The 16,499-nt window shown below is 37.9% G+C and overlaps 1 protein-coding gene across 1 annotated transcript in view; it reads right to left on the bottom strand.

Annotated features, from left to right (window-relative positions):
* INPP4B (inositol polyphosphate-4-phosphatase type II B) overlaps positions 1-16,499 on the bottom strand; it is a 562,110-nt gene that overhangs the window by 248,589 nt on the left and 297,022 nt on the right. Inside the window, exons 6-7 of the mRNA XM_008143795.3 lie at positions 12,296-12,414; positions 10,032-10,148 (exon numbers count right to left, since the gene is read on the bottom strand). Of these exons, the coding sequence (XP_008142017.2) occupies positions 10,032-10,148; positions 12,296-12,414 (236 nt within the window). The remainder of the gene's footprint in view (positions 1-10,031; positions 10,149-12,295; positions 12,415-16,499) is intronic.

Genomic DNA, 16,499 nt, shown 5'->3' with positions numbered 1-16,499 from the left:
TAAATCACAGAGTTAATTATCGTGTATCCTGGTATCTGCTTCTGAATTTGATATTTGACCTCACTTCTATTTGTCCATTCCTATGATCAAACCATGTATATTTGATTACAGTTTGCTTTATATTTTGATATTTTCATGCCTGAGAGTCTTACTCATTAGTTTTTAAAATGTCCTTGCCTATTCTTAGATATTGACTTTTTAAAATAAACTTTAAGATCATTTTATCCAATCCCCAATAAAAATAACTTTGACATTTTATTTGGAATTATATTAAAATTATAAATTGAATTTGGGACAATTTCTATTTTACAATAGTCTTTTCTTCCAACACAAGTATGTTTTCCCATTTGTAAAGACATTATTTTATATTTTCCAATAAGATTTTATACTTTTCTATGTAATTTTTGCTATAAAAGAGAGAAGTTATTGATTTTTAACTATATCTTGTAACCAACCAACTTACCAAATTATCATATTTGGTCTCTTAGGCTTTCTAGATATTTTAGAGAAATAGTTTTGTTTCTTGCCTTTCAAATTTTATATAAGTAATATAACTTTCCCACTGTATTTTCTACAGCCTCCAAGAAAATGTTGAATAATAATAATGATAGTGATTAGTTTGGTCATTAGTTGAAATGATTTTAGAATATTGTTGTTCAGAACATTGATATTATCTTATATAGGACAGATTTTTATTATATTCCTATAATACTATCTATTTTATATTAGATACATGACAACTAGATTTATTAAATGCCTCTTTGGCATGTAATGACATAATGAAATGAGTTTTCTCCTTCAGTTATTAATAAAATGGATTATTTTGGTACATGTACTTATAGGAACCACCTTGCTTTCCTGAAATGAACTCTACATGGTCAGAGCATGTTTTGCTTTTTCCACATAGATGAACTCTGAATACTATATGTAATTTTTGTACCTATGTTTTAATTGAAATTTGGGTATATTTTTTTCTTTTAAACACTCATCAGAATTTAGCATTAAACTTATCTAGCCTTCAGAAAATGAATTGGGGAAGCTTTCTATTTCTCCCCCTACTATTGTCAGGGCATATTGTTTATGTACCAATGATTCATATAGATTTCTAGCACAATGCCCACAAAAGTTCCTTGACAGAGTAACTGCTCCCCACCTAGGCTATATTTCTGGGTCAAACCTAACTTCCTAAATGTCTGTTCCTTTATGATGAGGGATCAGAGACCTTCTAAAATTTCTGGACAGATACCCATCAAATTAGATTTATGTTGATATGACTAAATTTCAATCTGTGGACTCAAAAGGCTCAAACTAGAATCGCCCTGCAACTCCCCCAACCACTCTTCATGATGCTTCAAAACAAAAGTGCTCACTGCTCAAAAACTTAAAGAGAGCAAAAGATTAAAAGTCATTCTGTGTGTTTGCTGGAGATAGGACTGAGAGGAATAAGAAGAGCCCAGCATTCCATTAGGAAACACAGTCTGATTAGGCGTCTCTATGTTTGTGATTAACATTAATAAAGTTGCCAGCCTGGAAAAGAGAATGGGAAATGGCCTTCCCTAATTGTTTCTACTTTAATTGGAGAAAAGCAAATTAATTGTAGATATTATTGTTTGTCTTTTTTAAACTAGGTTAAACAATGTTTCTATGGCTCACACATCTGTAGATAGTGAAGGGTGAACATACTAACCTACACTTCTGCTGATCTCCAGGAATGAAAGACGTGGCCACTTCACAGTCAAGCAGCTGTTCTGCTATTGCCAAAAAAAAATTTTTTTTGTAGGAAACTTGTTTTGCTTCACGAGTAAATTCATTTTGTTATTTCACTGTGAAAGAGCCGGTTTTTCTTCATGCAAACAGAATCATTTTCTTGGGGGAAGTGAGGAGGTATCCATGACTACCCTTCCCTCTACTGTGGGAGCCCAAACAAAAAGAAGAAACTGACAAAAGCCCTGAATAGATGATACAGAACAAGAACTGTGTGAGTGCCCATGACAGTAGCACAGAGACAACAGGAGGAACATGCCAGGAAAGAAAAAAAGGATGTCAAGAGCAGCATAGAGTGTAATGCACTTGATATGCAAACTACAGACAAGGGGAACTAAAAGAGATAGAAATGCAAATTTATAGAGAGGAGCATAAATGCTAGAGGGATGAACTTAAATATGTAGCAGCATTTTTGCCCATTGTAATAGTGAGAAGAAGTCAGATACACTACCAACACTTTTGTTAAGCCCTTCAGAAAACTGAGGGTATCAATAAACCAAAATGAAATAAAGTCCAGGGAGTGACAGACTCGTCCGAGAGGAAGAAGTGCCTATGGCTGGTATTCCTGGCTGAGCTGCAGGAAGAAGAGGGTTCTCCATAGAAACCAGCTGGACTTGGAATGACCTTTACATGAGTACATGTGACCTAGCATAAGAGGTCTGAATCCTGAGGAGCCTTAGCCACAGCATGAGTCTCACCCATCCACCTACTCTTTCTCACCAGACTTCACACCATGAAGGAGGGTATTTCGATGTGCAGGAGAGCTGAGAGAGTCACCACTCAGCTGCACAGGGCTTTCTCCAGTGCTAGGGCAGGAGAGCAGAGCTTGGTTTGCCCATGCCCTAAGCTGGAGCTCGGAAGAGAGAAGCGGGCAAACTGTGAGTTGAAACATTGCCCCAGGAATCTGAGTTTGGTTTAACACGTAAAAATGAATTAATATAATTCACTACATTAATGGAATAAATAATAGAAACATTTAAGCATCTCAATACATACCCAAAATTATCTGACTAAATTAAACATCATTCAAGATAAAAAAAAACTCACAGAAAATCAGGAATTGAAGGAAATTTCTCAAGCTGATAAAAGGCATCCATGAAAAATCTAGAGTTAAGGTTACAATTTAAGATGAAATATCAAACACTTTCTTTCTAAGTTTGGGAACAAAACCAGGATTTCCACTTTTCCACTTCTATGAATATTGCCCTGAAAGTTCTATTGCACTGAGCCAGCGCAATAAGGAAAGATAAAATGCACAATGACTGGAAAGGGAAACATAAATCTTTCATTATTCACAGATAACATGATTATATGTTTACAAAATTCTATGTAATCCAACAAAATCCTTTAGGATATAATGTGTGAATTTAGCAAGGCAGCAGGATACAAGGTAAATATTAAAAATTATATTTCTACCTATTAGTAAACAAGTGTTGAAGACCATGTTTTAAAAATTATCTTGTATGATAACATAAAAAATAAAATGCACATAGAAATAAGTCTAAAAAGATATCACCACACACAAGTGATCTAAACACAAATACATTGCTGATAAAATTTAAAGATCTAAATAAATGAAATGTTATATACCTACCAAATTTATAGATCAACAGATTACATATTGTTAATATGTCCATTCTCTCCAAATTGATCTATAGATTCAACATAATTCTAATAAAAAATTCCAACAAGCTATTTGAAGAAAATGACAATTTATTTAAAAAGTTATAAGCAAAGACAAAGTGTCTAGAATAGGCAAAACAAACAAAAGTACCAAAAACCTTGATGAAAAGAACAAAGCTGGCAAAAATGGAGGACTTATGTTCTGATTTGGGGACTTACTATAAAGCAAAAATAATCATGTTATTGTCACAAACAGATTAATGGGACAGAACAGAACATCCAGAAATAGACCTACATGTATCAGTAGACAATTCATTTTCCGATCAAGGCAGCAATTAAATTCAGTGGAGGCAAAAATATTTTTATTTTATTTTTTGTTATATTTTTATTTATTTCAGAGAAGAAGGGAGAGATAGAAACATCAATGATGACAGAGAATAATTGATCGCTGCCTCCTGCACATCCCCTACTAGGGATCACGCCCGCAACCCGGGCATTGAACCTGGGACCTTTCAGTCCACAGGCCAACACTCTATCCACTGAGCCAAACTGGCCAGGGCAGAGGCAAAAGTATTTTTAACAAGTAGTGTTATAATAACTAGTTATCTACATAGGGAAAAATAACTTTGATCCCTATTTCATTCCTATCACAAAAACTAATTTGAGATGGATCTTATATCTAATTATAAATGTTAGAACTACAAAATATTTTGAAGGAAGACATTGGAGAATATTCTAGTGGCCAAAGGTAGAAAGATTTCTTAGGGCACAAAAAGCACTAAGTATTAATGAAAAAAATCTATAAACTGGATTAATTATAATTTAAAAAATTCTGATCAATAAAATATATCATTAAGAAAATTATAAGGCATGGCTAAAACTAAAAACAAAAGCACTTATGTTCACATATATAAATTCTTAGAAATCAACAATAAAAAGAAAACTTCTAAAAAAATAAAAGACTTGAACAGACACTTCATTTAAAAAAGATAGATGAATAGCCAAAAGCACAAAAAAGGGTGCTCAACATAATCAGTCCTGATGAAAATGCAAACTGAGACCATGATGAGACACCACTTTACACCAACTAGAATACTAAATAAAAAAGACTGACAATATCATTGTCTGGTGGAGTAACTGGAGAATAAAGTCATACAATAACTATGAAGAACAGTTTGACAGTTTCTAGAAAAGTTAAACATGCATTTGCCCTATAACCTATCAATTATAACTCTTCAATGTTTACCTCCAAAATAAAACAAAATACCCACACAAATGCTTGTACTCAAATGTTCATCAACACTTTATTCATTATTGTCAAAAACTGGAAACAATTAAACGTCTATAAAAAAGAGAATGAATATTACTGTGGTATATCACTACAACCAAACACAGTATGAAATTTTTTTTAAAAAATTTAAAAAGCACACTACTGAGTCACTCAGCAACATGAATGTATCTCAAACATAATATATCATGTTGAGCAAAAGACACCAGATGCAAGAAAGCACATAATATGATTCCATTCACATACATTTCAACAAGCAAAACAAATCTATGTTGGTATTTAGGAGAAAGTGGTTGCCCCTGGGTGTGTGGAGTGGCAATTGACTGGGAAGAGTTACAAGGGAACTTTCTGGAATGATGGCAATGTTCTAGACCTTGTCCAAGAGCTGTCTGTTTTAGCGTATGTAAATTATACCTCAATAAAATACAAATATGCTCTCAGTAAATATATACTACCTGTCAACTACTTGTCACTTTGTTCTCAAAGTGAAGTTATTTAGGAAGGACAGCAACATATAAGAACCCTGAACCACTTCTTAATGAAATCGTAACTCCCCTTGCATACAGGGTCACCACACGGACAGGAGCACTCCAACAGGCAAAGGCTGAGTGAATGAATAGGTTGAGGGGACCACGAAGTATTCATAAAAGAAAAGGAAGAAACAAGGTCAGGGGGCACAAAAACAAAAGTTTAAGACCTAAACTGAGCCATTTCATAACAGGTGACAATAGCTATTTTTTCATGAACAGTAGTTGTCCACTTCATTATAAAATTTATTCAGATATCAGCAATTAGTTACATGCTTAATAACAGTGCTTCAGAATTTTGGACATGAGTGTTTTTCCTATAGTTGAACACTGATTTTTTTCCCCACTTAATCAGTTTTTAAGCTATAAATCAAGAATGCTTTAAAAATGCCAGTTGAAATGAAAATCCCATACTGTTGGAGTGAAAATGGGGAAAATCCTATAAACAATATATGTATCACAGCACAGGCTGGAAAAAACAAAGGTCTTTGACTTGCCTACTTAAGTTTTCAGAATCCCAATTTCTTCACTTTAAAGGGCAACATGATACTTCCCTCAAAGAATTTTTATGGAGACTATAAAAGAAAGTACACATAACACATTAAACAGAGTGTCTTGTATGTACCTATTAATCAGTAATCTCAGCTTCATTTTCCTTATCTAATGCATCATATCTTCTAGATAGAGAAGAAGGCCAGCTCACAGAATCTGCATCTCAGCAGTCTTAAAGTTGTAAGAAGTCAGTGTAGAAAATCAAGCCAAGTCAAAGGGTACTAAATGTAAGTGATTTTATTTTCCATAAAAGTGAACTGGACACTTCTGTGTAGAGAATTGTACTAGAATTGCTTTGGGTATAGAACACACAATGCAATAAATTTGCATCCAATATTGATGAATGCACATTTTCTGAATGACCAGATTTTTTTTTTTTTTTTGCGGGGGGTGAGGGTGCTAGAAAATGGTAGTAAACAATTTCTTAGAACATATATCCTCCCTTGAGAAACATTCCGTGTCTACTAGAGATGGAAATCTGTCCTGTAAGCTGAATACCTAACAAGTTGGAGATAGATTCACCCCCACAGCAAGAGCAATGGAGCAATGTGCACTCCTGCAGAATACATGAGAAATTCCAATCTCTACCAAGGGCAAAACAATTCTGTAACCTAATCATGCTTTGCAGAGCGATAGCTGTGCTAACCTGGGTGTTGTAAGAGCCCTGTTCACTACCTTCCAAAATATCACTGCATGGCAAGAAGGGAAAAAGAGACAAACTTTGATGGTGATGTTCTTTTCCTCTAAGAACTTCTTCCTCTGAGATTTTTTCTGTAATTTACGAAAAACCCACTTGAGTCCCTAGGGCTGAGCACTGTAAATGATGTGCTGAAAACACTCCTGCCTGTGCTTTTTCAGTTTCCAGGAGCTTTAAAATAGAGCATACAACCAGCATATATCTAGAAGGCAGCGACTTCACCATGAGAACTGGGGCTCTCATGTTCTATCACTGGGCTCTAATGTCAAGCTTTAAAGTCCCCACCAAACAGCTGGATGTTTGATTAGCCCATTTTTAGAAAACAGATAATTTCCTCTTGGTGAGGAAAATAATAAGCCACTCTAATTCTCATAATGACCTTACCACCCCCATACTGCACCTCCCCATACTGCAATGAATGGGAAGGCTGAAAGATGGAGTAGGAGGAAACAATAGCCATTCTGATTCAACAGTTAGACCCTTCTCATTTGTTACAATGATTAATTGCATTTCTACTAACCTTAGTAAAATAATCAATCTCAGGTCCAGTTGTGTAGAGGAGTACAAGAACAACAACTGGCTATATTGAAGGCACAAATAACAACTTATCATTTCTCTTTAAGAAGATATATTAATACTTCTGTAAAAGAATATGAAATGGCAAAGTAACAAATTTATTTGACTGCTTAACCATAAGCTCAGTAGGAAAAGATAAGCAACTTAATCACCGGACTCAACTAACTAGAACTCAGCCAATAAACAGACTTCATTATCCTCGGTTAGCCTAATATGATCAATGGTTACTAGGAGCAAATATTAAAGCTACTTTTAAATACATGCACACAATTCATTAATTTCCCCAAACACATAACTATGCATAATCTAACTTCTTAAGCCTTAAAAGTATTATGATCTTAAAATACTTAGGTTATTAGGTGTTCATAATCATAAACTGTACTTTAAACACACTTCCTGCCACCTCCTTCCCCACCCCATTCCCACCTCAAAGAAAAACTTGAGAAATGAAAGAAAAAGGCCAGGATGAAAAGTCTATGTCCACGGGGACGATTAGCAAATTAATGAACTGTGTTCCTATTTACACTTCCATCACCAGAGCTAATTGTTAGTTATTTTAAGGAAGAGGCTATGCCTTAATTAACAGCACTTGGTAAGTGAAAGCTGGTTGCATTTCTCAAGTATGTTCAAGTTCACAAGTCTTGTTTCACAGCAGGGATTCCAGTTCATCCACTACTCTTATGTGGTATTACTTCTGATCAAGGAAGAAAGTCTCTAAAAGACCCTAAAGAATTAGTTTCCAGAAATAGGAGGCAATACAAAGCACAATTAATGAGTAAGCTAATTATTTATCCCTAAAGCAGTAACATACTGCACACTGTAAATGAGGGAGGTTGAAGGAGATAGAAACACCTTTGGTGTTTAATATTTCTAACGCTGATATTTCTGAAAACTTATCAAGCCCAAGAGTTTAGGGGCAACATTTTAATTCCTGTAGCAGAGCGTTTCTGTACCTCTGTCCCTTCCATACCCTCAATCCTGTCTATGCCTGGGGTCTGTAGGGAAGGTTGAATCTGATCATGTGCTCAGAAGAACATAAAACCCATGGTTACTGCTTTGCTTTCCCTCTCTTCCTGATCATTTCTCTGCGTATTACTCCTCTGCACAGTTATATCACCTCTTCCCACCACCCATTGGAGCCATCTCTCTCTCCTTCCCAACTTTATGATTCTTCCCCAGTCCCTTCATTTTTCTGTTCTCTGGCAGAAGGCAAACAATAAAGAAGGGACAGCCATCGATCTGCACATGGCCTTGTGCAGAGTCTATCAAACTGGTCTAGACCAGTCCATCCCTTTTCCACAGGCGGCCTCAAAAATCAAGAAAAGTAGAAAGAAAGAAAAGAAAATGCCAAAGAAAACAGTTTTCGTTGCCGGTTTTAACCCCAATTTTGTGTTGCAAAGTATTTTTGTCTTTCCCCTCTTCTTTAAGGAAGTCAGAAATAATATAATGCCACTTAAGAAAAAAATACTATTAAAAACAGATTTTAGTTAATATCCCCTTATTTGAGTTTTACTATTTATGAGGGATTGTGAGGCAGCAGCCAGAACAATAACAACAATAAAAGCAGCAATTTAAACTTATTAATCTGTAACCACCTTCTAAATAATTTACCTAGGTGACTTATTTAACCCTTACAACAACCCCACGAGGTAAATATTACAAGTGAAGAAACAGAGGCACTGAGAATGAACTCTCCCAGTGGCACAAAGCTGGTAAACATGACAGGAGCCAGACCGTCAGCCTTCATAATAGACGTACCAGACCACCACAACTATTTCTATTTGACATACATGCTGTGTATTTAATTGAACATTTTTGCTGCAACTTTGAAGACATGAACTTTTCTGGGACTAAGATGAGTAGAAATTGCTTCAGTGTAGAATTTTTTTCTCCATTAAATACCGCCACCATCCATCTATGCTATATATTTTATGGTAAAGAATGGAAAGAAAAGAGAGTCAGGAGCAAGACAGAAATGCCTAAGTGAAGGCAGAGTTTAAAGTTAAGTTCCCCTGGACCAGGTGCTGTGTGGTTCCCCAGGTCCAGCAGCATCCCTGGACTTCATCCAGGATCCCCTGGAACCCACTGGCCCACCTGCTTTCAAAGTGTCTCCTGGTTTGTGCTTCACTGTTGACCATCAAGACCCCCGCCTTGAAAACAGACTAAAATGCATGCTAAAGGGAGAGACTTAAAGGAAAAGGCTCATTTTTTAAATTTCCCCCTTATCAATCAAGCCTCCCCAATAGCATTCTCTCCAGTCCAGAAATTTTAAGAAAAGCCTCTAGAAACATTGCCTGGGTACTTCACTGTCTACCCAGGAGGTCTGGTTCAAGTGGAGGAAAAGTCAGACCAGGTAGGAAGACTTGACGAAACTAGGACAAAATAGTCATTGGGCCTTTATATGACTTTCATGGAAAGAGGACAATTAAAGCTTCTGTCTAGTACTTGCATTACCTTCTGTTTGCTTTGGTGCCAGGAGTAACTTCAGGAAATACAGAGAGAATGTCTCTCTCTATACATTATGTAAAAGAATAAATTGCAAAAGTAGAACACTTTGTCAATCCGTTTTAGAGTAATTACAATACCAAGACAGTTTTAAGCCATTATTTCATTTCTTCCACTCGCATTCTACCCACAGTATTACACCTTCAGCAACTTCTTAAAACAACAACAACAAAATTATAAACCCAGAGATCAAGCCAGCCTTCCTGAAAAAGAGAAAAATCTGTTCTGGAAGCTTTTGCTCTTACCCAATTGACAATTTGGTGTTAAGCCAAATGAATTTTGAAAAAAAAAAAATCCTAGCAAACTATAAACATCAGACAAACATCAACCCAATACAAACACCATCTTTGAAAAATGCCAATTACATTAAAAAAGAAAAACTACACACACACACACACACAGACACACACACACACACACACAAAAACAACTAATAGTTTGGAAAAGCACACCTCCCTTACTCCCTTTCCCAAAGAAAGAAAGCAGTACAAGTACTTACGGTATCATGAGACTTATCCTTGACATCATAGACTGTGAGTTTTATTTTGGTCTCCTCATAGATGGGATACTCAGATGGGAAAGTGACACCCGTCAAAAACAGTGGGTCTCTTGTTCCCTGTAACAGCACAGGCAGGCAACTTTAATTCAACAAGGCAGCAACTGCAGTGGGCAGCACGCAGTGACACATGAGAAGGCAGAAAGTGTGTCTGGGTGCTTGTTTTTCTAGGAAATAGTTCTATGAAGAAAGATCTGAATTACCAAATAATGCTCAGCGGCAACAATATGGCCCGAGGCCCCAAAGAACTAATATAGCTGTTGATAGTAAATGGCCCTGTCTCCTTGTCAGAGCTGCTAATAGTTTGAAAACCAATGCTATTTTCATTATATGCAGAACCCTTCTTTGGGGTCAGCTGTTCAGTCCATTTAGAATACAGTCAATGCATATAACCTGTAATTTATGCATATAAGCTAAGATATTGACTGATCAAATTAAGATGAAGCAATTTTCTCATGAAGAACCATTTGGGAAGCGTATGCTATCCATTCATTTCCTTTCTGAAATGATGCAATAGAGAGCCATGCTCTGATAATGCCCATTTGATTTTAGATGTTCTGCTGGGTGTGTTTTCCTCAGACTAGAAAACTAATGACAGAAACTAAATGTGATGGATTTGAGCTATGAAATTTCTAGCTCAGGATATAGTGCTCAGGATATCCCAGTGTCTCAGAACTTACATTTAGAGAGCTGATATCCAACATTAAATTTTATATCTACATTTAAATATCTATACAAGGTGGCACAAACATAGGTTCATAGTTGTCAATATGGAAAGTAATTAATAAATAATAATACAAGAATAAACTATGTTTTGTGTAATCACAACTGTAAACCTACTTTTCGCCCCACCCTGTATTGCTGAATATTATTGAGATGTTTGCTAGAGTTTTGCTAACCAATTGTCTATAAAAGTTTCTGAAAGCCCAAGTAATTCATTTATTCATTCATTCTTTCTTCTTTTTATTCAGTAAATACTACTTTTGTTCCTCACTGTGTCAGACACTTTAGAACAGGAAGTGAATAAAACAGCCCCAAACAACTATAGAATCAAATATAAGAATTTGAAGTATGTCAAATTTTATATTTTGGCAATATTTTAAAAATAATGAAGTTGAAGTAATACTTGAAATTTTTTTTCACATAAATGAACCATTTTACAATTTCAGACAAGTTTTCTTTAAATGAATAGGTTATATTTTGTTTGTTCAATTACAATATTCACCACAAATTATACCAGCATATTGGAAGCCAAAGTTTCCACAGGGCAGACTCAGGGCTGTGTGCAGGCCCTGGGTCATTGCCATTAGAGAAAGGAGAGGAGTTCAGTCTGAATCATTTATTCCACCAACTGCATCAAGACTTGCAGGTCAGCACTGAACCAGCCGGGCCTGAGGTCACTTCTCACAGAGAAACTCATTCTAAACAGTCAGGGCTCACTAGTCCAAGAAAGGCAGGCAAAGCTGAAGGAGTTCAAAACGCACTTTCTTTAGTCCCAGATGGTCTAATAAGTTCTCTCTCATCCACCAATGTTGTAAAATATGTGTGATAAGAACAAAATAATCAAAAGGGAAACACTTCCTCGTTTGAGTCTGATCCAACACAATAACAAGTTTCCTATCGACACATGTTGAATGTTGTATTAGTAACAATAAATGTAAATAGGAAGTCTCTCATCTGATGAGTAATATTCACACCTTTTGCCTAGAAACATTTTAAAAATCATTATGGGCCCTTCTTTGAAAAATATTGTCCTTTCAAAAGACAGTCACAAACAGCTGAGAATATAGTTTCCACAGACAGACTGAGGAATACAGGAAAAATAAAAAGGGGAAAAAATTTAACAGGTTTAAAATTTCTCTGAGTACTTTCATTTCATTTAAATTTACATATATAACACTATATATATGACATTCTTTTGGAAGATTCAAAGTGGGAGATTTTCTATTTACTAAATAAAAATAAGATCTTTTATGAAAAATGCAAATTCTTCCCTCATTTGTTTATTCTGGGAAGTTACTGTGCATGCTGAATGACCTCAAGAATGCCTTCCTAAATGACAGGGGATAGTAACACAGCATAGCTATAGCCCATGAGCTAACTGATTTCAGCTGCTTGCTCAAATCCAGAGAGAGATAGAGAGATAGAGAGAGAGAGAGAGGGAGAGAGGAATGCAGGCGAGGAATGCAGGCGCACAGCATGCTCACCTCCACAATTTCTGTGCTGGAGTATCTTGTCAGCCCCTGCTCCGAGGGGTGGATTACAGAGATCTGCACCAGGGTATTCAGCTTCCGATCACGGACAGGAGCCACCAGATCCTTGCAAGCTGGCAGAGGCAGGGCAAAGAGAAAGAAAAGAAACTGACACCATGTCTCAGGGAAAACTTCTGTCCCAAGCTGGAAGTAAAAACTTAGCAGCGGCACTGAATGAAATCTCCCTCCGGGGACTTGGCTGATTTTACAGAGGAAGTCCCTTGGAAGTACCTTACAGAAATAGGAAGTCACGTGCTGCGGAGCTCAACTGAGAGTTCATTTCCACTGACCACATCTGCAGCTCTTGCAAGTCTCTGCCCTGGGATCCCAGCTCCACTGTGTGACTGCACACGCAGCTCAGAGACTTGAGTGACTTTAGTCATTAACACCCGGGCTTTAATTCACACTCTTAGACCAAGTAAACGGAGTCAGGCGCTATCCAGGAAACTGGCTGTCTGGTATTGACACTGGCTGGATTAGTTCAAAGGTTGGAAGGCTCACTTGCTCCTTATCTAACTATTGCCTCGATCTAGCTAGCCTCCTACCGTCCTGCACAGGGACAGAGACTGGGCGGAGAGGCTAGCCTGACAGTAGCACAAGCCACAAGAGAAAGGCAGAGGAGGGGTTAAAAAAAAAGAGAGAGAGAAAAGAAAAAGAAAAAACACCGCCCTCTGTCTGGGATTCCAGCCAAGTCTGGGAGGGAGAAATGTGGAGTAAAGATGGGTTAAATTTCTGCCCAGGGGCCACAAATGTAAGAACTTTCCTTTGAGACACCAGGTTCATATTACAGACTCTCATCGCTATACCATATTTACTGGAATATTTTCTCCTCCCACATATCATTCCTATAATTTGATCAAGAAAAATAAAAGGATTCCTTTGCAGCAAGCCCAGCATCTTCTCTCACCGTGTTTCCTCCCTTGGCTTTGAAGCAGTAATTTTACTACACACTGTTGCATCTTGAAGTATGATGCAGTTTCCTCACCAGAAGGGGCTCAAGGTAGGCTCAGGTGATGGCGAGATGCAGGCTGGAGCAGTGATGGGGAAGTGGAAAAGCAATTCTGGTCCTGGGTTCATGGGGGGAGCAGGGGGAGGGAGCTGGGCTCTGTAGCATGCCCACCCCATGCCTGGGACCAGCACAGAAAGAGAAGGAGGGATGGGTGTATTTAAACTACTGGAACAAAGGAACTAAGGCTTAACTCTGAAACTTGAAAGCAAAGGTCATTATCACCTTTCAATGGCTTACAGATCACCTCATTTTGTAACTGCAGAATGGGAGTAGCAGGAGCTTTGGAAGAAAACAGGCCAGGTTTTCCTCTAGGTACCCCAGCTTAGCCATGCTAGGCAGGTTTCACTTAACTCCTTCCTGCCAGACTTGGAGATCTTTTCACTCCTGTACGGTATTTTGTCATCATTTTCCTTATTTAAACCATGCTCTCGGTTAGGGAAGCGTGTGTGGAAAGAACAATAGCTGCAGTTCATTTAACCCTCACTATTTTTGAGGCATTTTGGTATTGATCTCTTTATTCCTCAAAATGGTGCTTTGAATTACTTCAGTTTTGCATATGAAGAACGAGTAGCGTGGAAATATTACATGCTCACGTTTACATTACCAGGCTCTCATCACTTGCTTACATCATGGACTGTTAGCTTCCTTTCCTTTCCTGACATCCTGCATTCCTCTCCCACACAACAGCACTGCTCTTTGGAAGGCCCATTACCAGGATTCTTTATTGCTCAACCCAAGAGATCTACAGTTTTATAAAGTACAGATGTGAGGTTTTTCAACAATGTCAACATATCGCCGGAAGGGGGAAAAAAGTTAGATTTAGACTTTACTGTTCTTTGGTGGTTATTTTGATCATTTCCTCCACTTGCCTTATGAATGTGTTTAATTTATCACTCTCTTTCTTTTCTGCTCACAACATATAGCTCTCTCTCCCTCTCTCTTCACTTACTGATACCAACATATATCTGTCCTTGGATTTTAAAGCTGGGGTCAATTTGTTTCAAACACATGCATCTCACACTCTTTCTGCTCCTAGCCTTGTCGCTACCTTATGACACTTTTGCTCAAAGTAAGTTACTACTTTGGTGATTTCTTATCAGGTGTGAGTGTGGGCTGTGGTTATTTCCCAGAAGTGAGCAGCTGTTCTCCATTTTATCAGAGAAGCTCTCAGACTCACTCCTAATAAAAACAGAGAAAAGCTCCACTCAACCGCAATGTTCTGTCCAAATTTTCAGATCCCCCAATACTGATGAAGTACAAGCAATAATGGCACTTTGAGTTTCTTTATATTCTACTAGAGGCCCAGTGCACGAAATTCGTGTACTCAGTGGTGGTGGTGGTGGTGGGGGTCCTTCAGCCTGGCCTGTACCCTCTCGCAGTCCAGGAGCCCCGTGATTGATCACCCCGCAGAGAGAGGCCCCGCCCACTGTTGCTGGCCGGGCAGCCTGGGCCTCCCTCTTTGGGGCGATCGTGGAGCCATCCAACCAGTGGCCTGGGCCTCCCTCTGCAGGGTGATCATGGGGTGATGGCGGGGACCCCCAACCAATCACATCGCACCCGCCTAGGCGGTGGCAGTCAGTACTGGGTCGCCGTGGTGCCCACGACCCAAGAGGGACTGAGAGGTCAGCAGTTCAGTCCGCTCGCCAGTCCCCGCCCACCCGAGCCTGCTGCGTGCACAGCCTGGCATTTGGTCATCCTTTCGGTCGTTTGGACATTACGGACCCTGGCTCTTTATATATTAGGATAACTAAAAACAAGTATAGAAAACAACTCAAGTCATAATCTTGGGATACACATATCTCTTTTCTTCTCAACAGCCCAAAGAATTTACTGTTCTCTAATGCATGTGCAGCAAAATGTCATGCAAGGACCCTCAGATGGGTCAGAATTCCTGAGCTGTATCCCAGATTTCCTGTTTCCTAGTTATGTGCCACTAAGTCCCAAACCCTTAGACACTCAATTTCCTCAAATGTCTATTTCTCAGGGTGGAGGTGAGGAAGAAATTATACCCTTCTTATGAATGGATTTCCTTTTCCATGCAAAATAAAGTCCACTAATATTATTATACTAATACATATTAGTATTAATACCAACATTTACCAATATTTATTGTTGTGTTATACTGCAAAATAGTTTTTTATTGACTCATTCATATTCAGACAGCCCCATAAAAGCTATCACTAGGCCCAATATTTCTTTGTAAATATCAAACCCATTACATGAGTCATTACATTTCATAAAGTGAAACCCACACCCGCCATGGATCTACTAGTATACATATACTGAAACTATATGTATTGAGAGGTGAGGGGTGATAAGTGTTGAGCAACTGCATTGCTTCATGAAGAGATAACTCACTGGGGCACAGTAAAATCTAACCACAGGAATTACGCAGTAGCCAATAAGAAGCCTGAAAAATCTGTTTCAGAAATAAAACAATGTTCTATTGGTCTGCCAGCCATACTTACCACTGCCCATAACCCAACCAAAATTCTACTCTCAGAGTGACCTGCAAAAATGGCCTGCTTCTGCTGTTTTGTTTTGTTTATTTAAGAATTCTTGAATCAAATGGGTAGTGAGGAATCAATGCAATCAATTTTTCATCAGTACATTTTTACTTTTCTTTAGGCCTTTTTACTGGCTTTGATTTGGACTGAGCTATTTAAAAGTATTCTCAGAGCCCAGACGAGTGAAAATACACAAGATGCTGACAGGTTGGGATTTGAATGTGCTTGTGTCCACTGAATTGACTTTTTTTTTTTTACTGAAAAGGGAAAAAATAACAAAATAGAGTAATTAGTAATTTTTTAAAAGTATAATTTGAAACATTTCTTTAGGAAAAAAAAACACGCTACAAGAGACTATTTTTCCTGTTAACTGCTATAATTACTAGCAATGTGAGGGTTCACTTTCTATTGTTAGTGATTGTGAGATGCCTATAGGTGTCTCTAGCTCAGACCTGGACAGGAGTCAGGAGGCTCCCACTCTCCTAGAAGGGAATCCTCAGTAGATGTGCAATGATAAAAACAAATGGAGCTTCACTATCTCAGGGAAGGGCCAGGCACTGAGCCAACTGGAAAGCAGAAAGCATAGGCTGCGAGAGAAGAGGGGACCACTATCTACTCAAAGTCACTGCCGGAAGGAATGAAA

The sequence above is a fragment of the Eptesicus fuscus genome, chromosome 6 (genome assembly GCF_027574615.1).
Source record: "Eptesicus fuscus isolate TK198812 chromosome 6, DD_ASM_mEF_20220401, whole genome shotgun sequence".
In the NCBI taxonomy this organism is placed as follows: Eukaryota; Metazoa; Chordata; class Mammalia; order Chiroptera; family Vespertilionidae; genus Eptesicus; species Eptesicus fuscus.
This window is presented reverse-complemented; position numbering and strand designations above follow the sequence as displayed.